The sequence below is a fragment of the Chiloscyllium plagiosum genome, unplaced genomic scaffold (assembly GCF_037043375.1).
Source record: "Chiloscyllium plagiosum isolate Xiang-an unplaced genomic scaffold, Cpla_swu_hap1 HiC_scaffold_9, whole genome shotgun sequence".
NCBI classification, from domain to species: Eukaryota; Metazoa; Chordata; class Chondrichthyes; order Orectolobiformes; family Hemiscylliidae; genus Chiloscyllium; species Chiloscyllium plagiosum.
The window spans coordinates 100,812,561-100,840,137 of record NW_028270147.1 but is presented as its reverse complement, the minus strand read 5'-3'; the positions used below and the strand labels follow the sequence as shown (position 1 = coordinate 100,840,137).

Sequence of the window (27,577 nt, the reverse complement as noted above, 5' to 3'; positions counted from 1 at the left end):
TGGTTTTATAAACTTCTATAAGGTCACCCCTCAGCTTCCGAATGCTCAATAGCCCCAGCCTAATCAGCCTCTCCCTATAGTTCAAAGCCTTCAACCCTGGCAATATCCTTATAAATCTTGTCCGAACTCTTTCCAGTTTCACAACATCCTTCCAATAGCAGGGAGACCAGAATTGAATGCAGTATGCCAAAACTGCCCTAACCAGTGACCTGTACAATGATGAAAAGCAGTGGGCCTAGCACTGATCCTCTGGTCACAGGTCTCCACCTTTGTTTTTTAAGATGTCCATACCTTCACCACCACCACCATTATCTCTGTACTAAGGAAATTTTTCAAGATGTCACTATTTATTTCACCAAGTTCTCTTGCTTCCATATTCTTCTCCATAGTAAACACTAATGTAAAATACATGTTTAGTATCTCCCCATCTCCTGCAATTCCACACAGAGTCAGCCATGCTGATCTTTAAGGGGTCCTGTTCTCTCCCTAGTTACCCTTTTGTCCATAATGTATTTGTAAAAACCCTTTGGATTCTCCTTGACCCTATTTGCCAAAGCTATCTCATGTCCCCTAAAACCTCAATTTCTCTAGTCTTCCAGCCTTCCCTATACTTACCAGCCATACCCTTCACCCTAATAGGAACATATTGTCCCTTGATCTCGTGATCTCATTTCTAAAGGCTTTCCAGCTATCCCTTTTACCTGTGAATATACACCCCGAATTGACTTTTTGAAGTTCTTGCCTAATACTGTCAAAATTGTCCTTCGATTTAGAACTTTAACTTTTTAGGGCTGGTCTATCTTTTCCATTACTATTTTGAAGCTAGAATTATGATCAGTGGCCACAAATGACACCTCCAGCACCTGTCCTCCTTATTTCCCAAGAGTAGGCCAAGTTTTGCTTCTTCTCTGGTAGGTATGCACTTAAATTCCACTCCATCCAAGCCCTTAACACTATGGCAGTCCCAGTTCATGTTTGGAAAGTTAAAATCCCCTACCTTTACCATGCTATTTATTCTTATAGATAACCGAGATCTCCTTACAAGTTTGTGTCTCAATTTCCTGCTGACTATTGAGGGATCTTGAGTACAATCCTAATAGGATGATCATACCCTTTTTATTTCTCAATTCCACCCAAATAACTTCCCTGGACGTGCTCCCAGGAATATCCTCCCCAAGTACAGCCATAATACTATCCCGCATCAAAAATGCTGCTGCTCCTCCTGTCTCGCCTCTCTTTCTATCCTCCTTATAGCTTCTCTACCCTGGAACATTAAGCTGCCAGTCCTGTCCATTCCTGAGCCATGTCTCTGTAATTGCTATGATATCCCGGTCCCATGTTCCTAACCGTACCCTGAGTTCATCTGCCCTTCCTGTTAGGCCTCTTGCATTGAAATAAATGCAGTTTAATAAGTCAGTCCTACCTTGCTCTCTGCCTTATTCCTGTCTATCTTGCCTGTTTGACTTGCTCCTTTTCCCAATTGCACAGACTCAGACTGATCTCTTTCCTCACTATTTCCCTGAGTCTTCCCCCTCTCCTCCTCCCCCAGAAAACCTAGTTTACATTCTCCCGAGCAGTTGTAGCAAATTTCCCTGTCAGTATATTTGTCCCCTTCCACTTCCGGTATAATCTGTCCTTGTTGTACAGGTCACTTCTACCCCAGAATAGATTCCAGTGATCCAAAAATATGAACCCTTCTCCTCAGCTACACATTCATCTGCTCTATCCCTCTATTTCTATTCACTAGCTCATGACACAGGGAGTAATCCAGATATAACTGCCCTCGAGGATCTACTTTTTAAATTCCTGCCTAATTTCCTAAATTCTCTCGTACTTTTTCCTTCCTCTGTCATTAATCCAATGTGTACAACAACCTCCTGCTGGTCCCTTTTTCTCTTTGAGAATATTCTGCAACCTATCAGGATATCCTTGATCCTGGCACCAGGGAGGCAACATTCTGATATCTCGTTGGCCACAAAAACGTCTGTTTAAAGAGAATGGATGCACTTACCTCCCAATGGGCACCAAGTCTCAGAGGGCGACCTCTGTCCAAAAACATTGCCTTACCCTTTGCAGTGTTCTCCTCTTGCCCCTGAGCTGTGTGAGATGATTCAGTGAAACCGTTTGAGGCAGACCCATGCTCCATTTAGAAGCATATGTGAATGTATACAAACGTCTCTGATAAATTTCAGATTTAAACTGAAATCCTGTCCACCCTGTCAGGTGGATATAAAAGATCTGATGGCACCATGTTGAAGAGGTGCCCTGGCCAAAATGTCCCCCTCAATCAACCACTGCATTAGGTTATCCAGTCATGACCATGTCACTGTTGTGGGAGTTCTGTGTTTCTTGTATTAGAAGAATAACAGTTACAAAAGTGTAATTGGCTGCAATAGTTTGGGCTATACTGATGTGTCCATTTTTGTGCATAAACCATTCAATTAGACTCCAGCCACTCTTCAGTATCATCACTACTGAGAGTATCGACATGCTTTGTTGTTAACTGTTGCCAGGTTTTATTTTTTGCTGAAATCTCCTTTTTGTTTTTACCAGACCTTTACTATCCTCACCATTCTTCAGGAACTGTGACTCCATACCTGCCACAGTATCGACGGACAAGCAATGTGCCAGAACCTCCAATGCCCCCTTCCACCCTCCAGTACCAGGACCATTACCCAGCCTACATTTCAGAGAGGATGGGAAGCTCTCAGTACTCCAGCCCTCAACAGTACCCACTGGCACAGCCGGTGTCAGGAATGTATCCGGCACATTACGATGGGCGCCGGGTGTATCATCCTCCACAGTCCTACACGAGGGAGGAAATGCGAAGCAGCCCGATACCAGTCGATGTGCCATCTGCTGTCACCAACTATATCTCAGAGCCCAGGGACCGCTATGCCCCTGAAAACTACTACACTGTGAGTCCTCACCCCAACCAGATCAGACCACCTTACAGGGTAAGTATTGAGTCTGCCTTGGGCCTGTTGTTTCTGTGTTTTTTACGATTATGTCGTCGATGCTGTCTGTTGTTGTCAGTCTGTGCTACGCTGCCAGAGACTGTCAGGGTGAATCCTCTAGAGCCCGATTTCCTCGCCACCATTCCACGCAGTCATCAAACACAGCCCAATACGTGTGGATAAACATAGGGCTGGCGTTTAATCCCAGCATCTCCATCAGGCAATGGGGAAGAGTTGGTCTATCATATGAAACTAATCCCTCAATTCCACCGACCTCCACCCTGACAGTGAGAGGGGAGAAACGATCCAGGCTATGGACTAATCCAGTGGTGGAACACAGGATTGACCCGTTAAAATGCTGAAGCACTTGCTGCTTTTCCTTTATTGTTCAAAATTGTCTGAGTTCGTTTTGGTCTTGCTGCTCTGTTCTAGCCCAGTCCAGCATCACCTCACTTCTCGGGTGTGGCTGTCCTGCTCTGAACCACACGAGGAATCACATTTTACCGTTGGTCCCTGCTGACTATTTGGGGATAGCCTGGAATTTCATGAGCTGTAAAAAGTAGAAAAGATGGGGAAGGGAAGGACTGATTTGAAGCAGAGGAAATCTTGGAGCATGAAGATATGGAGGACATACTAATGAGGACATCTTCCAGTTTCCATTTGAAAATTACAGTAGTGAGAATGGAAGGGTGCAAGGGGCAAAAGCAGAGCAATTTGATTGAGTAACTTTTTAAATGGGGAAGACATTCTTAAAAACAGAATGGGAACTAAGTGGAGAAGTCAGAGTCGAAATGGCTGCATCCTCACTAACGAGAGAGGTTTTGAATGTAAACCTTACAAAATCCTTGGAGGGAATGCTGGGTGATGAGAGATGTTGACAGTTTGGTCAAGGAAAAGAAGGAAGCAGACAGGAGAGAGAGTGAATCCTTATAGTTTAAAGGCAGTAGGAATATACTTCAGAGGGTTATCAGGAGGGCAAAAAGGGGACATGAGATAGCTTTGGCAAATAGGGTTAAGGAGAATCCAAAGGGTTTTTACAAATACATTAAGGACAAAAGAGTAACTAGGGAGATAATAAGGCTCTTCAAAGATCAGGAAGGCAGTCTTTGTGTGGAACCGCAGGAAATGGGAGAGATACTAAATGAGTATTTTGTATCAGTGTTTACTGTGGAAAAGGACATGGAAGATATAGAATGTGGGGAAATAGATGGTGACATCTTGAAAAATGTCCAAATTACAGAGGAGGAAGTGCTGGATGTCTTGAAAATGATAAAGGTGGATAAATCCCCACGACCTGATCAGGTATACCCTAGAACTCTGGGAAGCTGGGAAAGTGATTGCTGGGCCTCTTGCTGAAATATAGTCACAGGTGAGATGCCCAAAGATTAGAGGTTCGTTAACGTGGTGCCACAATTTAAGAAAGTTGGTAAGGACAAGTTAGGGAACTATAGACCAGTGAGCTGGATGTCGGTGGTGGGCAAGTTGTTGGAGGGAATCCTGAGGGACAGGATGTACATGTATTTGGAAAGGCAAGGACTGATTAGGGATAGTCAACATGGCTTTGTGCATAGGAAATAATGTCTCTCAAACTTGATTGAGTTTTTTTTGAAGAAGTAAAGAGGATTGATGAGGGCAGAGCAGTAGATGTGATCTATACGGACTTCAGTAAGGCGTTCGACAAGGTTCCCCATTGGAGACTGATTAGCAAGGTTAGATCTAATGGAATACAGGGAAAACTAGCCATTTGGATACAGAACTGGCTCAAAGGTAGAAGACAGGGTGGTGGTGGAGGATTGTTTTTCAGACTGGAGGCCTGTGACCAGTGGAGTGCCACAGGGATCTGTGTTTTTCATTATTTATATAAATGATTTTGATGCGAGTATAAGAGGTATAGTTAGTAAGTTTGCAGATGATGCCAAAATTGGAGGTGTAGTGGACAGCGAAGAATTACTGATCTGAGATTACAACAGGATCTTCATCAGATGGGCCCATGGCTGAGAAATAGCGGATGGAGTTTAATTTCGATAAATGCGAGGTGCTGCATTTTGGAAAGGCACATCAGGCCAGGACTTATACCCTTAATGGTAAGGTCCTTGGGAGTGTTGCTGAACAAAGAGACCTTGGAGTGCAGGTTCATAGCTCCTTGAAAGTGGAGTCGCAGGTAGATAGGATAGTGAAGAAGGCGTTTGTTATGCTTTCCTTTATTGGTCAGAGTATTGAATACAGGAGTTGGGAGATCATGTTGCAGCTGTACAGGACACTGGTTAGGCCACTGTTGGAATATTGTGTGCAATTCTGGTCTCCTTCCTATCAGAAGGATATTGTGAAACTTGAAAGGATTCAGAAAAGATTTTCAAAGATGTTGCCAGGGTTGGAGGATTTGAGCTATAGGGAGAGGTTGAATAGTCTGCTGTTTTCCCTGGAGCGTCAGAGGCTGACGGGTGACCTTGTAGAGGTTCCTAAAATCATGAGGGGCATGGATAGGATAAATAGACAAAATCTTTTCCCTGGGGTGGGGTAGTCCAGAACTAAAGGACATAGGTTTAGGATGAGAGGGGAAAGATATAAAAGGGGCAACTTTTTCACACAGAGGATGGTACGTGTGTGGAATGAGCTGCCAGAGGAAGTGGTGGAGGCTGGTACAATTGCAACATTTAAGAGGCATTTGGATGGGTATATGAATAGGAAGGGTTTGGAGGGATATGGGCCAGGTGCTGGCAGGTGGGACTAGATTGGGTTGGGATATCTGGTCGGCATGGACGGGTTGGACCGAAGGGTCTGTTTCCATGCGGTACATCTCTATGACTCTATCACAGGCCTGAGCAGGACCAGCTTAACTGAGCAGAGTTGCTGCTTCACTGCACAACCTAACAGGCCACTCAGCCCAGCAAGCTCATGCTAGTGTTCATGCTCCAAAGGCAGCTGTTCTCACCATACTTCATCTGAACATGCCTCTGCCTTTTGTATTCCCTTCTTGTTGTGGTTATGTTCGCCGAGCTGGGAATTTGTGTTGCAGACGTTTCGTCCCCTGTCTAGGTGACATCCTCCGTGCTCGGGAGCCTCCTGTGAAGCGCTTCTGTGATCTTTCCTCCGGCATTTATAGGTGCACTATAAATGCCGGAGAAAAGATCACAGAAGCGCTTCACAGGAGGCTCCCGAGCACTGAGGATGTCACCTAGACAGGGGACGAAATGTCTGCAACACAAATTCCCAGCTCGGCGAACATAACCACAATAACGAGCACCCGAGCTACAAATCTTCTCTCAAACTTTGTATTCCCTTCTCCCTTGCATAACTTATCTAGCATTTTCTTTCATTTGTTCACAGTATTTGTGTATTACCCATCCCTAATTGCCTTAGAACCTGTAGTGGTGAGCTTCCATCTTGAACCCTGCAATCTGTGATATAGGAACACCATAATGCTGTCAGGATTTTAATCCTGCCACATTTAAGGAATGGTGATATATTTCCAAGTCGGAACAGTGAGGGACTTGGAGGGGAGCTTGAAGATGGTGATGTTCCCAAGTATCTGCTGCCCCTATCCTCCTCAGTACATAGTTTTGGAAGGTGCTGTTATAAATCCTAAAAACTCCTTAAATACATCTATGCTAGTTGTATCAATGTATACTTGTAAAAGCAAGTTCCAGTTCTGACAAATCTCTGGGTAAAAGTTTCTCTTAGCTTGTAACAGAACGTTGTTGTACTGTTTGCTTCTAGGATCCTCATGTCAGGGTGCCACAGCACCAGCCTCAACCTCAGCCAAGCCTGGACTATCTTCACCGGCGCAGGAAAGAGTTAATGGCCCAGCTCGAGGAGAGGAAGACCATTTCCCCACCTCCCTTCCCCCCAACCGCAGCAATGCCATCTTCCTTTGTCGATGTTTCACCAGAGGTACTTGGAACTTTCTCAACTTTCTCAGTTTTCTCTTATCAAGAATGCATGACCACTGCATGGGGAAAGAAAGACCGTATCCTGCAATTGCATTAAAGTCTACCAGTGACTGGCTCATTCAGTCCACTGGCTTTCCTCCCACCTGTGATCCAGTCCAAACATTGGTTCTCCCCCAGTTCGTGTTGCAGTTCAATCACTGACTCCTTTGAATCTTGAATCCAATCCAGTTCTTGGCTCCCTCAACCCTAGAATCTTGCTGTCTCTCAGTAAAACATGCAGGTCAATCATAGCCTCTGCAAGTTCAGTTTCCTCTAATATTTTCCGGGTTTCCTTCCACAATCCAAACATGTGCAGGTTAGGTGAGTTGGCTAAATTGCCCATAGTGTTCAGGGATGTGTAGATTAGATGCATTAGTCAGGGGTAAATGCCAAATAATAGGGGAGGGGAATGGGTCTAGGTGAGTTACTTTTCAGAGGGTCAATATGGAATTGTTGGGCCGAATGGCCTGTTTCCGCACTGTAGGGATTCTATGATTTCTAATTAACCTGTTCAGAAATGCCATTTTCATACATGCATGGTACAGGCGAGACATAAATCTGGGGCTTCTGACTCATAGGCAGGGGCACTACCTGCATCACAAGGGCCCTGTTTGTACAGGTGCCAGTCTTTCAGCTGTTGGTTTCAGTATAGATGTTAACCGTGTGCTTATATATTTCTATGCTCAGTATTCCGAAGAGGACCTGAAAGCAGTCAAGAAGTACAAGGATCATGAATACACTGCTCAGTACTCACCCTGGTCTTGCGATACTATTGGTTCCTACATAGGCAGCCAAAATGCACAACCTAAAGACGTTATGCCTTCCAGTGGAATGGAGATGAACGTAAGGCATACTCTTGCATTGGTTTACTAAGATACATAGTGAATAATGGCATTAATTCACCTCCGTGGAGGTGAGCCCAGTGAAATACCCATAGGAAGTGCCTCTGAAATCCGCGGTCCATGCACACACACAACACCCCATTCAGGAGAGCAGCACACTCCTGACATGCTTGAGCTAGGGGGGGAATCAAATTCACCAGGACTCCAGGGAATAGAAGGCCTCGAAGCAAGAATTAGCCTATGATATTCATTGTACTGCTTACAAAGGGTAAAGCTTCCTCTGCACTGTTCCTATCAAACACTCCTGGGATAGGTATGGCACAGGGTCAGATACAGACCAAAAGTTTCTTTGTAATGTACCTTAACCTTGAAAAGTTAGGTTTTGTGGCTGACAGCACTTAACCATAATGTTCTCTTTGATTTGAGGGTTTTGTGTTGAGTTGCAGTGCCAAGTGTCAAAGATGTGTGTCCTGGAAGAAGCTGGGTTGGTTCCAGTGTTGTCTCTCACAAGTCCTTTACAGTGCTCAGACAATGAGCGAGGACTTGTTCATCCCACCAGTCAGGTGCTCGTCAGTCACAAACCTAGCAGTGAAAGTCTTGACTAACCACATTGTCTAGTCGTAACTGTTTACAAAGCATTAAACCCAAGGACACTGGGAAGGACAGTAATAGGATCATGTGGTTGGAACAGGTGGGTGTGTATGTTGACTCTGTGCTTGGCTTGTTTCACATGCCCTTAGAGATGGTGAATCATTGACAGGCAGCAGTGATTGTACAACTGCTTTTCTTGGAACTGAGAGTACAGGATGTCAGTGATAATCAGGCATTTTGGTACAAATGTGTCGTAATGTGTGGAGTCCATCCTCTTCTGTTTTAACGTGTGAACAGGATGTGCTTTGGGTTAAAAAAGACCCCCTTCCTCCTAAAGTTGTGGCAGTATTTCAGCTCATCCAAGATTGAACTGGGTTTGCCATTGTGTGTAATGGTGGAGATGGGGCCAGTGTTCCAGTAATGATCATGATAAAAATCACGTGTTTTCATGATCAGCCTTAATCTGATAGTTTTGATGTTTCTGCTTGTGCAAATGGTGATAATTATAACACCACCATAACAACAGAGTCACTCTGCATCTTATCTGAAATCAAGATTAGAGTAGTGCTGGGAAAGCACAGCAGGTCAGGCAGCTTCCACGGAGCAGGAAAAATCAACATTTCAGGCAAAAGCCTCAGGTGGAGAAATAAATGTGAGGGGGGTTGGGGCTGGGGGGAAGGTAGCTAAGAGTGCAATAGGTGGATGGAGGAGGGGATGAAGGTAATAGGTCGGAGAAGAGGTTGGGAAGGAAGTTGACAGGTGTGACAGGTCATGAGGACAGTGCTGAGCTGGCAGGTTGGAACTGGGGGTAAGGTTAGGTGAGGGGAAATGAGGAAACTGGTGAAAGTCCACATTGATGCCATGGGGTTGAAATGTTCTGAGGCGTTCTTCCTCCAGGCGTCGGGTGGTGAGGGAGTGGCAGTGGAGGTGGCCCAGGATCTGCATGTCCTCCGCAGTGGGAGGGGGGAGTTGAAATGTTCAGCCATGAGGTGGAGAGGTTGATTGGTGTGGGTGTCCCAGAGATGTTCTCTGAAGCGCTCTGCGAGTAGGCGTCCTGTCTTCCCAGTGTAGAGGAGACTGCATCGGGAGCAACCAATGCAGTAAATGACGTGCAGAAGACTCCTTTGTGGCCTTGGATGGAGATGAGGGAGGAGGTGTGGGCGCAGGTTTCGCAATTCCTGCGGTGGCAGGGGAAGGTGCTGGGAGGGGAGGGTGGGCTGTCAGGGGGTGTGGACCTGACCAGCTAGTTGCGGAGGCAAATATATCTCTGGTGGGGTCCGTTTGTAGGTGGAGTTCAAGAGAAACCTCTTTCCATAAGTGGTTGAACTGTGGAACTTGCTGTTGGAAATTACAGCGGCCATAGGTATCATCCTAAATGAATCTATGGTAGGTAGGTTCATATAGCAGAAGGGTATGCTGATGATGAGCACAGATCATGTGCAGCATAAACATTGGCACAGATCAGTTGGGCTGCATGGACCTGTATGTAATTTTGGTGTCTTTCTTGCCGTCTGCTCAATCGTGTTTCTTTTTCAGTATTTTAGGTTTTGATTTCAGGGTTGGTTTTGAGTGTGTGGAGGGCAGTTGTGCTGGTAATGGATGGACTTTTGTAGCTTTTAAAGCAACCCAGTGTAATGTGACTGAGTTGAACCCCTTTGGGGGAAGATTTGTAAATCATTACCAAAATCAAAATATCTGCCTGTGCAAAAGTCTCCAAGTGCAACCACTCCCTGATGGAATCAGGCACTTCTGCCTGCTGTAGAGAATAATCCCCGCCACTACCCCCAACCTGGATTTATGCAGAAAACGCCTGAGTGAGCGATGGAGCAGAATGGCAAGGGCTTTACATGCACTTAGCTGAAGGACCACAGTGGTTCACCACTTGAGGCGATTGAGGCAATGCTGCAACAAGGCCAGCCGACTGACCGACCGGTAATGTTTTAGAGCAGTATTTGTGTGAACTAAGGTAACTCACAGCTTCCTTGTCGTTTCACAGAACGTTGACAGTAAAGGCCTGAGGGAGCAGCTGATGAATCTGGACCTTCAGAGGAGAACAGCTGAGAGCAAGGAGGAGGATCCCATCATACCCTTTGGAGAGTTGCCAACTGTTTCCAAATTCGGTGCTATTTCCCGCACCTCTAAAACCAGCTATCAGACGACAGGGCCGGTGCAGGCAGTGGCCTCTCAAGGCATTGCCACGAAGCCCATCAGTGTTTCAGGTAATGGCAACTCCAGGCAAACATTGTGCCACTGCACTCACTGATAGCCATTAAACCCAATGCGAACAAAGAGTGACTGCATTCTAAATATTCAGGACAATGCTGGTTATACCTCCTTCTATATTACAATCAATGTCAGTTCTAATACCGTCCCGATATTCCCATCATAGACATCATAATCACATTCTGATCGTCCCATCACTGACGAAATTCCATTCTGATATTCCCATCACTGACGTCGGAACCCCATCCTGACATTCCCATTACTTAATTTCCAAAAAAAATATACTTCATATTCATCACATGATTAATCTTCAAAATAAGAGTTCATTGACTTGGTGGCATATTGTCATGGATAGAGGATTAGTTAACTGAACAGGAATCACTGGGTATTTAGTGGAGTACTTTTAAGCTGGCAGTCTCTCTCTCTTGTGCAAGACTCAGTGCTGAGGCCTCAGCTATGAATAGATTATATGAGTGATCAAGATGGCTGTCTTCACCTCATATTGCTGGACAGCAAGATATCAAAGTGAGGTGTAGAGGACAGAGAGAGAGACAACATAGAAGTAAAGACCAGTTAAAGGAATGGGCAGCATGGTGGCAGACAGATTATAATGCTGTGAAGTTTGAGATTATTTACCTGCCCCATAAAAATAGAAAAGCAGAATTTTTTTTGTAAAAGCTGTGGAACCTCTAATTGTTCAGGTAAACCTGGGTGTGTAAGGAACACAAGTTAACATATAGGAAGACAAGTTGTATGTTGACCTTCATTGTTAGGGAATCTCAGTAGAAATTAATTCTTGCTAGATATCAATGCCATGTGGCAGTGTTCTGTATCAGCACCCTGGTCACCCACCAAGATCTGTTAGAGAATAATATGATGAAGATACTGTCTTTTATTTCTTCCTGACACATTGGTGTAACTCTCCCGTCACAATGAGTATGAATGCGAGCGGTATTTACTTTAATCTGGTCCTGACAATCTGCCATTTTCAGGGTTGGTTAGCTCAGTTGATTGGATATCCGGTTTGTGATGCAGAGTGACACCGAGAGCATGGGCTCAATTCCCACACTAACTGAGATTACCTTTAAAGGATTCTCCTTCTCACTCTCGCGAGAGAGTAGTCCTATGATCCTCTGAGACTTATTTTACCTATCTGCTGCTTTGAGGTAATTAAAACAAAAACAAACACAGAAATTGCAGAAAAGCTCAGCAGGTTTCTGGCGAGAAATCAGAGTTAATGTTTCTGGCATAGTGACCCTTCTTCAGAACAGTTATACGTAATGGGGATGTTCCGAGGGTCAGCAAAAGTAATACAGCACTGTGGAACTGTATGACCTCTGAGTTGGAAGCAGTCTCTGGATAATGTCCACAGAGGACAGAATTGCTCATGTACCTGAAATTTCACTCTTCATGTCAAGAACACAGCCTGCTTTCTTCTGCTGCTGGTGGAAAGCTTCTCTAACCATGTCTTTTTTTATCTTCTATAGATTACAATCCATACGGAAGCCACAATAGTTGGGCAAGCTCGTCAGTCTCTTACTCGTCACACCAAAACATGCCTACTCAGGGACATTTCATCGACAGGTAAGATCTACCTAACCCAATCACACCTATCATTTACCACCCTTGACTCCATCTTCCCCAAATGGTCTCTGTATGTATCAATGTGTAGCACTATCACTGAGTATGGTTAGACAGTGGTGCAAATATCAAACTGGCTCCAGTAAGGAGAGGCTGAACTGAAATAAGTATAAGCATGTGAAGGAATATGGAGCTAAATTGATACAGTAAGATGAAGGATCACGTGGAGTGTAAAGACCAGTTTAGAGTGCCTGTTTGTGTGGCATGTTATGTAATTGTGAGAGACTTGCGGTGAAGCTACCTGTAGGTGGTCCCCTCTGAGGCAGAGGAACAATTTGTTGGACGCTGTCTCATTCAGTGTGTGTGACTCAGAGAGAGAGAGAGAAGACTTCACAACCCAGCACATCTGTCACTGTCAGCAGAGACAAGTGAAGCTTGTGGACCTGTTCCCCAGTGAGGGTCAGCACCTTCAGGAGAGAAGGGAGACAATTGGATTGTGTTTTTTTTTAAGTGCACACATGTTTATTGACCAATGAATGACTACATTCCAGAGAGAGACTGAACATTCAAGAAGTGGCTGCTTCTGGAAAACACACTGTGGCTCAAATGCCTCCAACAGACAGGGAGCAACTGAGGCTGGAGTTGCAGCAAGTGAACCAGCAGATCAGCCAGCAGAACCAGCTCCGAGGAATGGAGGCAAGTAACGAAACCCCGTGTTCTGTCTGTCTGTCTACTATCTGCTGATGAACACCCAGACAGAGGAGAGTATGCAGAAGCACAGGGTGGGGTTAACATGGAAGACAGTGGAATAGGTTAACAGAGGACATGCACAAAAAAAGGCAAAAACCATAGAGTAATAGGAAACAGGAAACTGACCCTTCAGTCCCTCTTGACAATGACATCAGATTACAACAGGATCTTGATCAGTTGGGGCAATGGGCTTAAGGAGTGGCCAATGGAGTTTATTTTAGATAAATGCGAGGTGCTGCATTTTGGAAAGGCAAATCAGGGCAGGGCTTATGCACTTAAAGATAAGGAGTGTTACTGAACAAAAAGACTTTTGGAGTGCAGGTTCATAGCTTCTTGAAGGTAGAGTTGCAGGTAGATAGGATAGTGAAGAAGTCGTTTGGTCAGACTATTGAGTAGAGAAGTTGGGAAGTTGTGTTACGGCTGTACAGGACATTGGTTAGACCACCTTTGGAATACTGCATGCAATTCTGGTCTCCTTCCTATTGGAAGCATGCTGTCAAACTTGAAAGGATTCAGAAAAGAGTTACAAGGAAGTTGCCAGGGTTGGAGGATCTGAGCTATAGGGAGAGGTTGAATATGCTGGGGCTGTTTTCCTGGAGCGTCAGAGGATGAGGGATGACCTTTTATTGAGGTTTCTAAAACCATGAGGGGCATGGATAGGATAAATAGACAGTCTTTCCCCTGGCTGGGGGAGTCCAGAACTAGAGGTCATAGGTTTAGGGTGAGAGGGGAAAGATATAAAAAAGACCTAAGGAGCAACTTTTTCGCGCAGAGGATGGTGCGTGTGAGGAATGAGCTGCCAGAGGAAGTGGTGGCGGCTGGTATAATTGCAACATTTTAAAAAGCATCTGGATGGGTATGTGAATAGGAAGGGTTTAGAAGGATATGGGCCTGGTGCTGGCAGGTGGGACTAGATTGGGTTGGGATATCTGGTCGGCATGGACGAGTTGGACTGAAGGGTCTCTATGACTGTAATCATGCTCCCCAAACTAAACTAGTCCTTTAGGAGAAAGTGAGGACTGCAGATGCTGGGGATCAGAGCTTAAAAATGTGTTGCTGGAAAAGCGCAGCAGGTCAGGCAGCATAAAAGGAGAAGGAGAATCGGCGTTTCGGGCATAAGCCCTTCTTCAGGAATGAGGAGGGTGTGCCAAGCAGGCTAAGATAAAAGGTAGGGAGGAGGGACTTGGGGGAGGGGTGTTGGGAATGCGATAGGTGGAAGGAGGTTATGGTGAGGGTGGTGGGGGTGGAGAGGTCGGGAAGAAGATTGCAGGTCAAGAAGGCGGTGCTGAGTCTGAGGTTTGGGACTGAGATAAGGTGGGGGGAGGGGAAATGAGGAAGCTGGAGAAATCTGCATTCATCCCTTGTGGTTGGAGGGTTCCTCCAGGCGTCGTGTTGCCATGGTCTGGCGATGGAGGAATCCAAGGACCTGCATGTCCTTGGTGGAGTGGGAGGGGGAGTTAAAGTGTTGAGCCACGGGGCGGTTAGGTTGGTTGGTGCGGGTGTCCCAGAGGTGTTCTCTGAAACGTTCCGCAAGTAGGCGGCCTGTTTCCCCAATATAGTGGAGGCCACATCGGGTGCAGCGGATGCAGTAAATGATGTGTGTGGAGGTGCAGGTGAATTTCTGATGGATATTGAAGGATCCCTTGGGGCCTTGGAGGGAAGTAAGGGGGAGGAGGTATGGGCGCAAGTTTTGCATTTTTTGCGGTTGCAGGGGAAGGTGCCGGGAGTGGAGGTTGGGTTGGTGGGGGGTGTGGACCTGACGAGGGAGTCACGGAGGGAGTGGTCTTTCCGGAATGCTGATAGGGGAGGGGAGGGAAATATATCCTTGGTGGTGGGGTCCGTTTGGAGGTGGCAGAAATGACGAAGGATGATCCGATGTATGTGGAAGTTGGTGGGGTGGTAGGTGAGGACTAGTGGGGTTCTGTCCTGGTGGCGATTGGAGAGGCGGGGTTCAATGGCGGAGGAGCGGGAAGTGGAGGAGATGCGGTGGACCAATATCGAACAACCCAGATGGCGGCCGCCTTCAAAGACCGCCATTTCCTCCCAGACGTGGTCGACGATGCCCTCCACCTGGAAAGACCACTCCCTCTGCGACTCCCTCTAATCCTTTCCTGTTCATGTACCTGTCCAAATGTCTCTTAAATGTTGTAACTGTACCTGTACTTACCACTTCCTCTGGCAGTTCATTCAAAGCATTGCCTCTCAGTCCTATGTGGAAAGATTAAAAAGACTGAACCTATCCCCTCTTGAGTAGAAGAAGCAGGGATATTGTCCATTCAAATATACAAATCTTTTACAGAATAGATAAGGTAGCTGCCGACAGGATGTTTCCTCCTGGCTACCAAAATAAAGAACAGTCTGCAAAATGCTGTCTGCATCTTCTCTCTGATCTCCCCTGGCACAGAGCTGTAAAGAGAGAATCTGAGATTCAAAGTTTGTGAGAAGATTTGTAGCTCGGGTGCTCGTTGCTCTGGTTCTGTTCGCCGAGCTGGAAGTTTTTGTTGCAAACGTTTCGTCCCCTGTCTAGGTGACATCCTCAGTGCTTGGGAGCCTCCTGTGAAGCGCTTCTGTGGTGTTTCCTCCGGCATTTATAGTGGCCTGTCCCTGCCGCTTCCGGTTGTCAGTTTCAGCTGTCCGCTGTAGTGGCCGGTATATTGGGTCCAGGTCTATGTGTTTGTTGATGGAGTTTGTGGATGAGTGCCATGCTTCTAGGAATTCCCTGGCTGTTCTTAAGGCCTGTTACAAATGGTGGAGCAATTTGAAATTGTACAAAAAGTTAGGGACAGAGTTGTAGGCAAGACCTGTCAGGCTTGTAGGACAGGAAGAGATTAGAAATGGGAGGTGGCGTGGGGAAGGTAATAGAATCTGAAAACAAGGCTGTGCATTATAAAAATTGAGGTGTTGCTGAAGTAGGAGTCCATTGAGGTCAGCAAACAGCAATTGGGTGAGCAGCACTTGGTGTGAGTTAGTGAGACAGCGGGTGCAGTCAGACTAGTTTTGGACTGGAGAAATTTGAAAGTGCCCAGTGATTCTCTTTGACCTGTCCTTATTTGGCCTTGCATGTTTCAGCCTGCTAATAGCCCAGTGCTGTTGCAGCGAGAGGTCTCCAGCCAGCCACCTCCACAGCACACTTCATGGCCCAGCCTGATGTCCAGTGAGCAGCTGAGCTTGGAGCTGCATCAGGTCGAGAGGGAGATTGGCAAGCGAAAGCATGAGCTGGAAACGGTGAGTGAGAACATTTCAACCCAATCACTGCTTATTCTAATCCTCAGTCTAACAGAGTTCTGTTACCATAGAGCAACACATTCCTGCCTAAAGCAGGATTAATTCCTGTGAGACCAGCGCGTAACCCCTCGACTGTCCCATTGAAGAAGCTGATCCAGGGATGGCAACGCGCTTTACTGTACATCTTTCTCCTAGCCATTATTTGTCCTTTGGGGGTTCAAATTCCCCTGGGTCTAGTAATGGATGTATATGAGCCCCAACTACTAGTACAAACTACACATTTAAAGTTACTGGATTAATAGCCAATTCCTTAAGCATGCCTGCTCTTGGTTTTCATCAGTGGATCGTTGTTGTAATTTGGCTCCCAGCTCTTGTTTGAAGCTCCAAATGACCCTTGCACCACTCCCCCTCTCCCTCACCTCCTCCAATGTTGTTAGCATGAGTGAGCGAACAGGCAGCAGTTGGCAATTTTTTTTGTTTGCAAGATTTTAAAAATGCAGGAAGGAGCAGGTCACTGTCTTCAGAGGGTGGTCTTGTGCGCACTGGATGCGAACCCTCCCACAAAATACACTTTGCCCTGCAGAAATGCATCAAGCTTTTCAGACAACACCTTCCAAACGCATGATCACCTCTATCTACAAGGACAAGGGCAGCAAATGTTTGGGGATGCCATAACCACCACCTCCTCCTGCAAGCTCCCCTCAAAGCTGGACTCCATCCTGACTTAGAAATATAGCACCATTCCTTCACTGGGAAATGCCCTTTCTAACAGCATTGTGGATATTCTTACACCATATGGACTGTAGCAGTTCAAGAAGGCAGCTGTGCACCACCTTCAAAAGCAACTAGGGATGGGCAATAAATGACAGTGATGCCTACGTTTCCTGAATGAAGTTTTAGAATCGCCCTTTTCCTTTCCTTCTGTGCTGATTTTAAAAGCCCGACTACATCCTTTTGAGCAACACGCTTCCTAAGATGGCCAACTCCACCACCTTATCCCTACTGACCTGGATGCAACCGTCCTTTGGGACTGGTAGTTATCTTGGTAGCACTACTTACCGACCTCTGGCATTGCTGGTACTGCTGGAGATGCTGGATAATCAGACTGAACAGCTCTAGGGGCTGGGGCCTTCTCCTAATGAAGAGCGAGAGTCCTATGGAGCAACACCCTGTATTTTGGCTGTGGGGCAGGCTTGATGTGAATCTAGGAGAAAGTGAGGACTGCAGATGCTGGAGATCAGAGCTGAAAATGTGTTGCTGGAAAAGCGCAGCAGGTCAGGCAGCATCCAAGGAGCAGGAGAATCGAAGTTTCGGGCATGATCCCTTCAGGACTGAGGAAAGTGTGCCCAGCAGGCTAAGATAAAAGGTAGGGAGGAGGGACTTGGGGGAGGGATGTTGGAAATGCGATAGGTGGAAGGAGGTTAAGGTGAGGGTGATAGGCTGGAGAGGGGGTGGGGGCGGAGAGGTCAGGAAGAAGATTGCAGGTTAGGAAGGTGGTGCTGAGTTCAAGGGTTGGGACTGAGACAAGGTGGGGGAGGGGAAATGAGGAAACTGGAGAAGTCTGAGTTCATCCCTTGTGGTTGGAGGGTTCCTAGGCGGAAGATGAGGCGCTCTTCCTCCAGCCGTCGTGTTGCCATGGTCTGGCGATGGAGGAATCCAAGGACCTGCATGTCCTTGGTGGAGTGGGAGGGGGAGTTGAAGTGTTGAGCCACAGGGTGGTTGGGTTGGTTGGTGCGGGTGTCCCAAAGGTGTTCTCTGAACGTTCCGCAAGTAGGCGGCCTGTCTCCCCAATATAGAGGAGGCCACATCGGGTGCAGCGGATGCAGTAAATGATGGGTGTGGAGGTGCAGGTGAATTTGTGGTGGATATGGAAGGATCCCTTGGGGCCTTGGAGGGAAATAAGGGGGGAGGTGTGGGCGCAAGTTTTGCATTTCTTGCGGTTGCAGGATTCCCACAGCTACCAAGGTTACACCTCCTCCCACCCTGCACCCTGTAAAAACGCCATGCCATATTCCCAATTCCTTCGTCTCCGCCGCATCTGCTCCCAGAGGACCAGTTCCAATATCGAACAACCCAGATGGCCTCTTTCTTCAAAGACCGCCATTTCCTCCCAGAAGTGGTCGACGATGCTCTCCACCGCATCTCCTCCACTTCCCGCTCCTCCGCTCTTGAGCCCTGCCCCTCCAATCGCCACCAGGACAGAACCCCACTGGTCCTCACTTACCACCCCACCAACCTCCAGATACATCGGATCATCCTTTGTCATTCCCGCCACCTCCAAACGGACCCCACCACCAAGGATGTATTTCCCTCCCACACCTATCAGCGTTCTGGAAAGACCACTCCCTCTGCGACTACCTTGTCAGATCCACACCCCCCAGCAACCCAACCTCCACTCCCGGCACCTTCCCCTGCAACCGCAAGAAATGCAAAACTTGCGCCCACACCTTCCCCCCCCCCCCCCCCCCCCTTACTTCCCTCCAAGGCCCCAAGGGATCCTTCCATATCCGCCACAAATTCACCTGCACCTCCACACACACACCATTTACTGCACCCGATGTGGCCTCTATATTGGGGAGACAGGCCGCCTACTTGTGGAACGTTTCAGAGAACACCTCTGGGACACCCGGACCAACCAACCCAACCCCCCCTGTGGCTCAACAATCCCCCCTCCTACTCCACCAAGGACATGCAGGTCCTTGGACTCCTCCATCGCCAGACCATAGCAACATGATGGCTGGAGGAAGAGTGCCTCATCTTCCGCCTAGGAACCCTCCAACCACAAGGGATGAACTCAGACTTCTCCAGTTTCCTCATTCCCGCCCCCCCCCCCCCCCCCCCCCCACCTTGTCTCAGTCCCAACCCTGGAACTCAGCACCACCTTCCTAACCTGCAATCTTCTTCCTGACCTCTCCGCCCCCACCCCCTCTCCAGCCTATCACCCTCACCTTAACCTCCTTCCACCTATTGCATTTCCAATGCCCCTCCCCCAAGTCCTTCCTCCCTACCTTTTATCTTAGCTTGCTTGGCACACTTTCCTCATTCCTGAAAAAGGACTCATGCGCGAAACGTCGATTCTCCTGCTCCTTGGATGCTTGATGTGAATCTGTCAGGTTGCTGCCGACTTTCCTCCCAAAGGGGCAAACTCCTGGCTCCAAACCCCTCGCCCCCTCCCCTCCACCCCCACCAAAACCGTTGCCCGAAGTCATGCTTCTGATATTCGGTTAAGTTTGACGGTAACTTGGTCTCAGTCCGTCTCCCACTTGTTGACAGTTTATGACTGGTCTTACTTGCTTTTTAGCTTTAGCTTGTGACTGTGTGTTTCCTAGCTGACAGATCATTTTCATGAGCTCACGGAGAATCACAGAATGGTTACGCCAGACAAGTAGGCTGCTTTATCTATCATGTCTTTGATGAACCTTTTAAAGGAGCAATTCATCAAGTGCCAATTCCCCCCTGAAAGCCTCAATTGAATTGGCCTCTGCCGCACTCACAGGCAGCACATTCATATTCTAACCACTCGCTGGGTGTAAGAAAATGTCCTCTCTGTGGCTTTTTTTCCCCGCTCTCTAAATCGGTGCCTTCTGGTTCTAATCCGCCCACCGGTGGAAACTGTTTCTCCCTGTCCACTCTGTCCTCATGAGTTTGAACAACTTGATCACATTTTCTCTCAACAATCTCTTTGCCAAGGAGATCATTCTCCAATCTACCTACATAACTGAAGCTTATCATCCCGAGGAACATATTCTGCCCCCTTATAAATCACATCTACCTCTAGTGTTTCGCCCAGGACTGGACTGAACTGAGTTGAATTCCCCATTCCTTCTGGATCTAATGGTTATCTCCACCTCACCCTTTTTTCCAGAATTGACTATGCCCACAATTAGAGCCTACATTACCAAGGAAATACTTCCAGGAATACACTCTTTGATAGTCTGTCCTTCAAAGAATTCAGATTTCACTCATCGTTCACATCTTCAGGGATTCAAGAGGGCTTTGGTTGATTATTTGGATAGTAATGGCATGTCGGGATATGGGGTAAAGGAATACTTTCAGATTTTCCTGGTGTTGTGATCTTTGGTGGAATCGAGACAACATCTTGGTGATGCTCCATATTGTGTGTCTCACTCATATCAATGTTATCCCATCCCAGCCTCCTGATTTGTAACTGGAACTCCCTTCTAATGTCCCCTTTATAGATTCTGAAGGGACTTGACAGGGTAGATGCTAAACGCACGTACCCTGTTGTGGGGCAATCTGAAACTCAGGGCCATATCAAAAACGTAGGGGATTTTTCATTTGAGCGAGACGAATTTCTTCTCACAGGGTCATTCATCTTCTACAGTGGTTAGTCTTTTGTTTGCCTTTTCTTAGTTTCTCAACTTCCATTCTTCCATTTCTTGCAATTTTCTCTCTACCTTGCCTAGACTGCTCTCTTCTCTCATGTTTCATTTCTGAACATCTTTGACGTAATCACAAACCTCTATCCCAAACTTCCTATTCTGCCAATGAACCAGATTGGCACCTTTTTAGAAAGTCAATATCTTCCCTCTTGGCATCCCTTGAGGAATCAACTGAGACACTCATTGTAGTCTCCCGGTAGCACCACCCCAAGCTAAACTCTCACCAAACTCTTCCCTGCCCCCTCCCCCATGTCCAATGGGTGCCCATGTTTTCCACCTTCCCACTTCCCATCCTTAACCAGTCCTGGATCAGTTGTTATTGTCCATCTGTCCATTAGGGTGGCATGGTGGCACAGTGGTTAACACTGCTGCCTCACAGCGCCAGAGACCCGGGTTCAATTCCCACCTCAGGCAACTGTCTGTGTAGAGTTTGCACATTCTCCCCGTGTCTGCGTGGGTTTCCTCCGGGTGCTCCGGTTTCCTCCCACAGTCCAAAAATGTGCAGGTTAGGTGAATTGGCCATGCTAAATTGCCCGTAGTGTTAGGTGAAGGGGTAAATGTTGGGGAATGGGTCTGGGTGGGTTGCTCTTCGAAGGGTTGGTGTGGACTTGTTGGGCCAAAGGGCATGTTTCCACACTAAATCTAAATCTAAGTAATCTAAATCTCTTGTGACCAAGGCCTATGTCATTACAGGAACATCATACACTGGCATGGCTTTTACAGATTCCTGGTTGAGGACTAAATTATGTTGCAGATTGTGAAAAATGGCACAGGTGCCTATCTACATAGTTTTATAACCATTTATTTACAAATGTGCACATAACGAGCACGCTCATGGACAACCGTTTCAATTTGGCAAAAGTGAGGACTGCAGATGCTGGAAATCAGAGTTTAGATCAGTAGTGCTGGAAAAGCACAGCAGGTCAGGCAACATCCAAGGAGCAGGAAAATTGACGTTTTGGGCAAAAGCCCTTCAATTTGTCTATTTATAAGGGTGCAGGTGAATTCCCATTTAATGTGTATTACCTGCATGTAACTGAACAATTAAAATGCAATTCAAAACATTTTCCCCTTCCTGGCTGGCTGCCCTTTGTCCAAACCACTGTGGTGGCAACCATCACCAAAATCGCAGTCTGTCCCAACCTCGTGCTGTTCCGGCACTTTCTCATCTCTTGGAATACACACCTTCCTCCACCCGTCTCACCTCCTGCAGAAATTCCTCATTCTCTACCACCCACTCACGTTACCACACCAGATTACTCACTGGAATTTCTTCATTGCTTTCATCCCTCATCCTTTCAGCCTCTGTACTGTGAACGCTCATCCTCAGTGATTGCAACATTCATCTCACTTCTGAATTCACTGTCCTCTCATCCTCCCAAAGTGTCTCTTGCCCTATGATCTCCACAACTTGTGTTCTGAAACTGTAGTCCCATGTTGTAGACTTCCCGTTGAGGGGAAACATTCTTTCAGCATTCCTCCTGTCAAGCCTCCTCAGAATGTTAATCAATCCTCTATCCATGTTAACACAGAACCCTGGACACCATAAGCTGTTGCTTTGTGATTCCGTTTATTTATTTATGTATTATCGCTTGTATTTATTTACAAAATGCAGCGAAAAGGATTATATAGTGTTGCCACTCTCCGGTGTCCTCTTAAAATACAGAAACATTAACCAAAACATAGAATATAAAGGTAGAAGAATAAACAAATAAAGAAAAAGTGCAGTAACCTTTTCTGTGGCACCTATTGGAAATCCAAATACAGCGCATCTTCTCATTCCACCTCATTGACTCTGCTTGTTACATCCTCCAAGAACTCTTAAGTTTGGCAAACACGATTTGTCTTTCACCAATCCCTGTTGACTGATTGTCTTCTGATTTTCCTCATGTCCTACTCCTAGTAACTCCCAATGGCAGGTGTTAGATTATCTGGCCGATAGTTTCCCATCTCCCTCCATTTTCCAACAGTGGTGTTACATTCGCATTTTTCCAATCTGCTGGAGCCATGACAGAATCTGTGGAATTTTGGACGATTACCCATCAATGCATCCACTATCTCTCTGGCCCCTTCGTTCAAGTGTCTGAGGCACGCCAACAAGTCCAGAGGACCTGGAGAAAGGTCACAGTTTGCCTAATACTTGTCCTCCAGTGATAAAGATTGTTTGACATTGCTCCTCTCTTCCCCTTGATATTATACTGTTATTGAGATGCTCATGGGCTTTCCACTGTGAAGGCTAATAAATGTTTGCTTGCAAGTCTTTGCCATTTCCTTGTTTTGCCTGATGTAATTCCCCGTACCATCCTCCAGTTCTTACTGTCTGTAATAATGTTGTGACAGTATTTCTAGCAATGTCATTTGACCAAAATGCATGACATTTGTGATGGATTGTAATTCTTTACATTTAATACGCAGGAAAGTCGTCCCTCGCTTGATATCCAGTATAAACTGGCACCTAACAATCAGACTGAGAATGGACAGTCTGAGCAGCAGCATAAGGCCCCTGAGGACCTGCAGCCTTCCCTCAGGTAACAACTCTGGGCCGAGTGTTTATCACCGTGGTTCAATCAGAGCACATCCACAGTTAGCGAGCTTTGACACCCTCTCTGAGTCAGGAGCATGTCCCATTCTGATTTTCTTGGCATGTGTTTCCATGAGCCAAGAGGTTGTGCCATTGACAAAGTGTAGGCTTTCGGTAGAGATACAGGAAGACACAACATCCAATGTCTGCAAGTGAGTGACACTGACTGTAGTAACTCAGGTATGCAGGCCCGGTTCCAAGTTCTGTTTGGCCAAGCTAGCCGCTGTCATACTTGTAAATGCAGTATGCATTGAGCTAATCTTCCAATCCAGATCATGGCATCTGGTGAATCTAATAGCCTGCAGTCTCACAGACTGACCATTTTGACAAAGTAGCACCGGAGGTGAACAGTTCTCTAGTTTTAAAATCCTGAGAGAGACTGGATTGAAGAGGGTTAGAATATTCTGACTGCACAAGGTCGGAAGGTTCAGTTGTGAACATGGCAGTGTAAGAACCGACTGTATTCCAAATTTGATGATCAACACTACTTTGGTTGTGGTGTTAAGGATAGGTCGTATTCTAGCTCCTGTCAAGATGGGCACTGTTTTTGCCACAATTCCGGGGGCATTGGAGTTTGGGATGGCACTCCCTAAATTCCACAATTGGATTCCCTTATTCCACTGGATGTCCTGTTGCAGCTTTAAAGGGTCAACAGTCTCAATCACAGATGCTTTCAATTGTACTTTTACCATTGATCAACTTAATTCCCTCCCAATCAGAGTGCGCGTGGTGCTCTAGGGGCACGTCATGACACTGCTGAGTGTTTTGTGTTGTCTATTGTATTTCAGTGAGGCACTTTAGATAGCTCGCCTTGTCATGTTATTTCCAATGAAAATCTACTTTAGGTTGGGTGTTTGTGTCAATGAGTGTATGTTTAACACTGGCCTGTTGTAGTCCTCATTCAGCCAGAGAGTAATATCCAGCGGCAGCTCAGTGGTTAGCACAGCTGCTTCGCAGCAGCAGGGATCTGGGTTCAATTCCAACCTCTAACGACTATGTGTGTAGAGCTTGCACTTTCCCCTCGTGGTTCTGCGTGGGTTTCCTCCGGGTGCTCGGTTTTCCTCCCCGAATCCAAAGATGTGCAGGTCAGGTGGACTGACCATGCTGAATTGTCCCATATTGTTTGGCGATGTGCAGGCTTAGGTAGGCTTGCCATGGTAAATGCAGGGTATCAGAGATAGGGTGGGGGTGGGTCTGGGTGGGATGCTTTTCGGAGAGTCGGTGCAGATTCGCTGGGCCAAACGGCCAGCTTCCACACTGTAGGGATTCCTTGATTCTAGTAGTTACAGGCTAAGAAACACAGGGCTGAAGAGAGTGAATTTTCTGTGTCCACAGGATCATTAAAAGCAAAGGTCAGTCATGTCTGTGCACCAGGCTGAAACCCTTATCTGTTCTTCTCTTTGTGTAGTGAGGGATCAAAGGTCGGGGCCTCCAGCTTTATGACAGAAAGCTCTATCAACACTCTAACCAGCAAGAGCAACTCTCTCAACCTGCCCCCTGACACTGAGGGAGCGGGGGACCGCTGCGACAACAAGCAGAATGGGATTTAAACGAGTAACCTGCTCTGGGCAAGCCTGCCCAAACGTCTCATCGAAAGTAAAACAAACGCAGCACTGCAACCCAACAAACTTGACATGCCACTCATCTAGATGCAATGCGTCAAAGTAGCATCAAATTTATTTTTTTTTGTTGTTGTTGTTGTTATGTGTGAATTAACTTTGTTTTATTAGCATGCATGCCTTGGCTCGCAAGGCATGGGACATATCTTTATGATTACCTGGTTAATCTTAGTGAAGTAATCTCACCCTATTGTATACCCCTACTTCAGAACTGTGCCTGCAACAGCGCAAGTTGATGAAGTCACATTCCCATGGGATTCTGAGATGATGTGACGAAGGACAACGTCACAGATGGAACCTTTTTAGTTCCACCGCAGTGAGGAGAAAATCCTTCCACTAACATACTTACTGAAAGGTTGTTACTTCCCTGGAGGGAGAGCGCTCTGGCATCTCTCCCTTGTTCAGGACCTTCGCCTGAAGGTTTTACAGCCACGAGGAGGAAAAGTCAGGAATCCTCTCAACCAGAAAAGTAACACTCTTAAATATTGTCATTTTGCTTTCCACAGGGTGGAAATTAACTAACCCAAGAGCAGCCTTACTGGAAAAGGTTTTATTGCTTTTTGAACACATTCTCTGTTGAAGACATTGCATCCTTTTGCTTCACCTGGCTCCAGAGAGTCTCATGGAAGCTGATGCCTCACTCAGACTGGAGAGATGGTGATTTGGTCATGAGGTCCCCAGTGTGGAGGAGTTTGGCCACAGGGTCTTAATGTGGGGCAGTGAGGGTGGAGAATCCATTTCCTCAACTGTGACTGCATGTTTTTGCATCTGTTGGAATGTGCCATGCAGAGGACAAACCGGCTATTTAAGATGCTCTCTTTAAGGTATACCCTTACACAGCTATCTTCAAAGCATTGAACAGCGTGTCAAGCAATTCCCATGTAGGGGAGCAGGGAAATCAGGAGCATTGGTAGACCCAGTGTGGGAAGGAGCTGGGACACTGGGGCCCCCCAATGGGAGGGACTAAGACCCAGAGCCTTCGCTGTGGGAGGGCCTGGAGGAGCTAGAAATAGGATTGAGAGTCCGGCTGTCTCCTATCTGCACTCTTAAACACTAGTAAACAGCAGTAAAAGTCACAGGAATCCATGTATCACCAGTGGAAAATGATCAAATGAGATAGAACTTGAGAGAGAAGTCGTCATTCACATGGCATGTTTGGAGCACCAATGGACAGTGTTGCTTCTCCTCAATATGCAATGAGCTTTGAACAAGTTTGGTATTTAATCATTAGTTTCTCTATGGCTCTGATGAGTTATATTGAGAGTCCAGTCAACCCCAAGCCTTGAATCTGTTGCATTTTCATCTGGTGTTGTGTGGATATACATGACCTTTGAAATGGCCATCAGGGTCCTGGCTCTCCATGTACCCTGCTCCCCAGCAGGGTCTCAGTTCTATGTCCCCCCTCCCCACTGTCTGTGATTCCCCTGCTGGTGTGCACTTGACTGGCCTAGTCAGGCTGTTGGCTGGGAGAGCTATTGGTGACTGACTTCTGCTTGGCATTTGAGCTTTGGGCAGGTTTTGTGTGTGTGTTTTAATGCAGAAAAGTTCTTTTTGACACTGCTTTTAAAAGTGGACAAAGGCTGATTCTTGTTTGAGTACACTTCAGGAACCAAAGTGGTTTTATTTCAGACCTGACCCTATTGTTTGGCAGCTTGATTCAGCTGGTCTCAGTAACTGTGTAGAACTGGCTCAAGACTAAATGTGACAGCTAGGACCTAGCGAGCTGGGCAGTGTTCATCACAGCAGTGCCCAGTGTACCCACCACAACTTCCATTCCCAGTACTGCATTAAACAGGATGGGACCTGATGAATCCTGTCAACTGGAGGGGGCATCACACAGCAAGGGGTTTCCAGACTGTGTTGAGAATGGTGGATTTCATGTTTCTCAAGACCCCCCCCTAGTTGGCTTGAGTTCAAACTTCTGAGTTCATGCCCGACCTTCACCCTTCCTCATCCCAAACAAGTGCTACCTTCAGCTTGCTACTGGCCCTGGTCAGTACTTTGCCCACAGGTTTAATGCCCCTTTGTATGGTGTGTAGCATTTGTGCCACCTCAGAGATTAAATCAATAAATCTGTATTGTTGTCCTCATATGTGCTGGGGACATAGGATGATTCCTAAATGTCTGGAAATTGACCTGTATCAGGGAGACCTTCCTGATCCAAGCTAGTGGTGCAGTCCCATTCTTGTGCTTTTTAGGCATTTTCTCACTGAGGGTTGACTCCTGTTCCACCCTTCCCTGGTGCACCAGCTCTCATATCTCATAACCTTCAATTGCTGCTCCTTAGCTGCAATGCAGTGTTCAGGCTGCTGTTCTCGATCATTGAGAGCCTGATAAGAAGTCACGTGGGATAGGCAGCATCCAGGGACTCTTATTCCTGAAAGGCCTGCATTGTCACTGTTTAAACAGGAAAGCTACCAGAGGGGAGGGAGAGAGAAGATCTTTATCAGCTTTGCGCATTCCCCTATTTCAAGGAATGGATGAAGAGCTAGACTGTACAAACTGGGCTGTTTGTTGATGGGAGGGAGAGAAGATGACACATTAATCCATCAGAAACCTCTCTCCAAACATACTCGAGATGTGGGCATCTCCCCGTTTATTTCCCAATTCTAGGAAGTGCAGTTTTTTTGTTCTTTCTCACTGGGGGTTAGTATGAATGAATGAAGGAAGCACAGTGTTAATACGACCTCGCAAGGTGAAAGTGCACATCTTGTGTTGATCCCAGAAAGGAGAGGGGCAAGGTCAGTTCACTTTGGAACTGCTGCCCAGAGAGTTCTCGCATTTTCTCTGGGATGTTTCCAACTGAAAGGTTTCCTGAGCAAAACACTCCGTTAAACTACTGTTGATCAATGCTTTGTTAATAGTATCAGTCACAA

The 27,577-nt window shown here is 46.6% G+C and overlaps 1 protein-coding gene across 4 annotated transcripts in view; it reads left to right on the top strand.

The window, feature by feature from the left end:
• Window positions 1-27,577, top strand: part of LOC122554671 (roquin-1-like) — a 127,322-nt gene that overhangs the window by 97,887 nt on the left and 1,858 nt on the right. For all 4 annotated transcript variants that reach the window (XM_043700037.2, XM_087990938.1, XM_087990937.1 and 1 more), the window contains 9 exons: window positions 2,554-2,957; window positions 6,675-6,848; window positions 7,574-7,729; window positions 10,316-10,538; window positions 12,030-12,126; window positions 12,675-12,819; window positions 15,943-16,098; window positions 22,917-23,029; window positions 24,491-27,577. The exon at window positions 24,491-27,577 is cut by the window's right edge and continues 1,858 nt beyond it. In XM_043700037.2, the coding sequence (XP_043555972.2) occupies window positions 2,554-2,957; window positions 6,675-6,848; window positions 7,574-7,729; window positions 10,316-10,538; window positions 12,030-12,126; window positions 12,675-12,819; window positions 15,943-16,098; window positions 22,917-23,029; window positions 24,491-24,632 (1,610 nt within the window). In that variant the 3' untranslated portion in view covers window positions 24,633-27,577. The remainder of the gene's footprint in view (window positions 1-2,553; window positions 2,958-6,674; window positions 6,849-7,573; window positions 7,730-10,315; window positions 10,539-12,029; window positions 12,127-12,674; window positions 12,820-15,942; window positions 16,099-22,916; window positions 23,030-24,490) is intronic.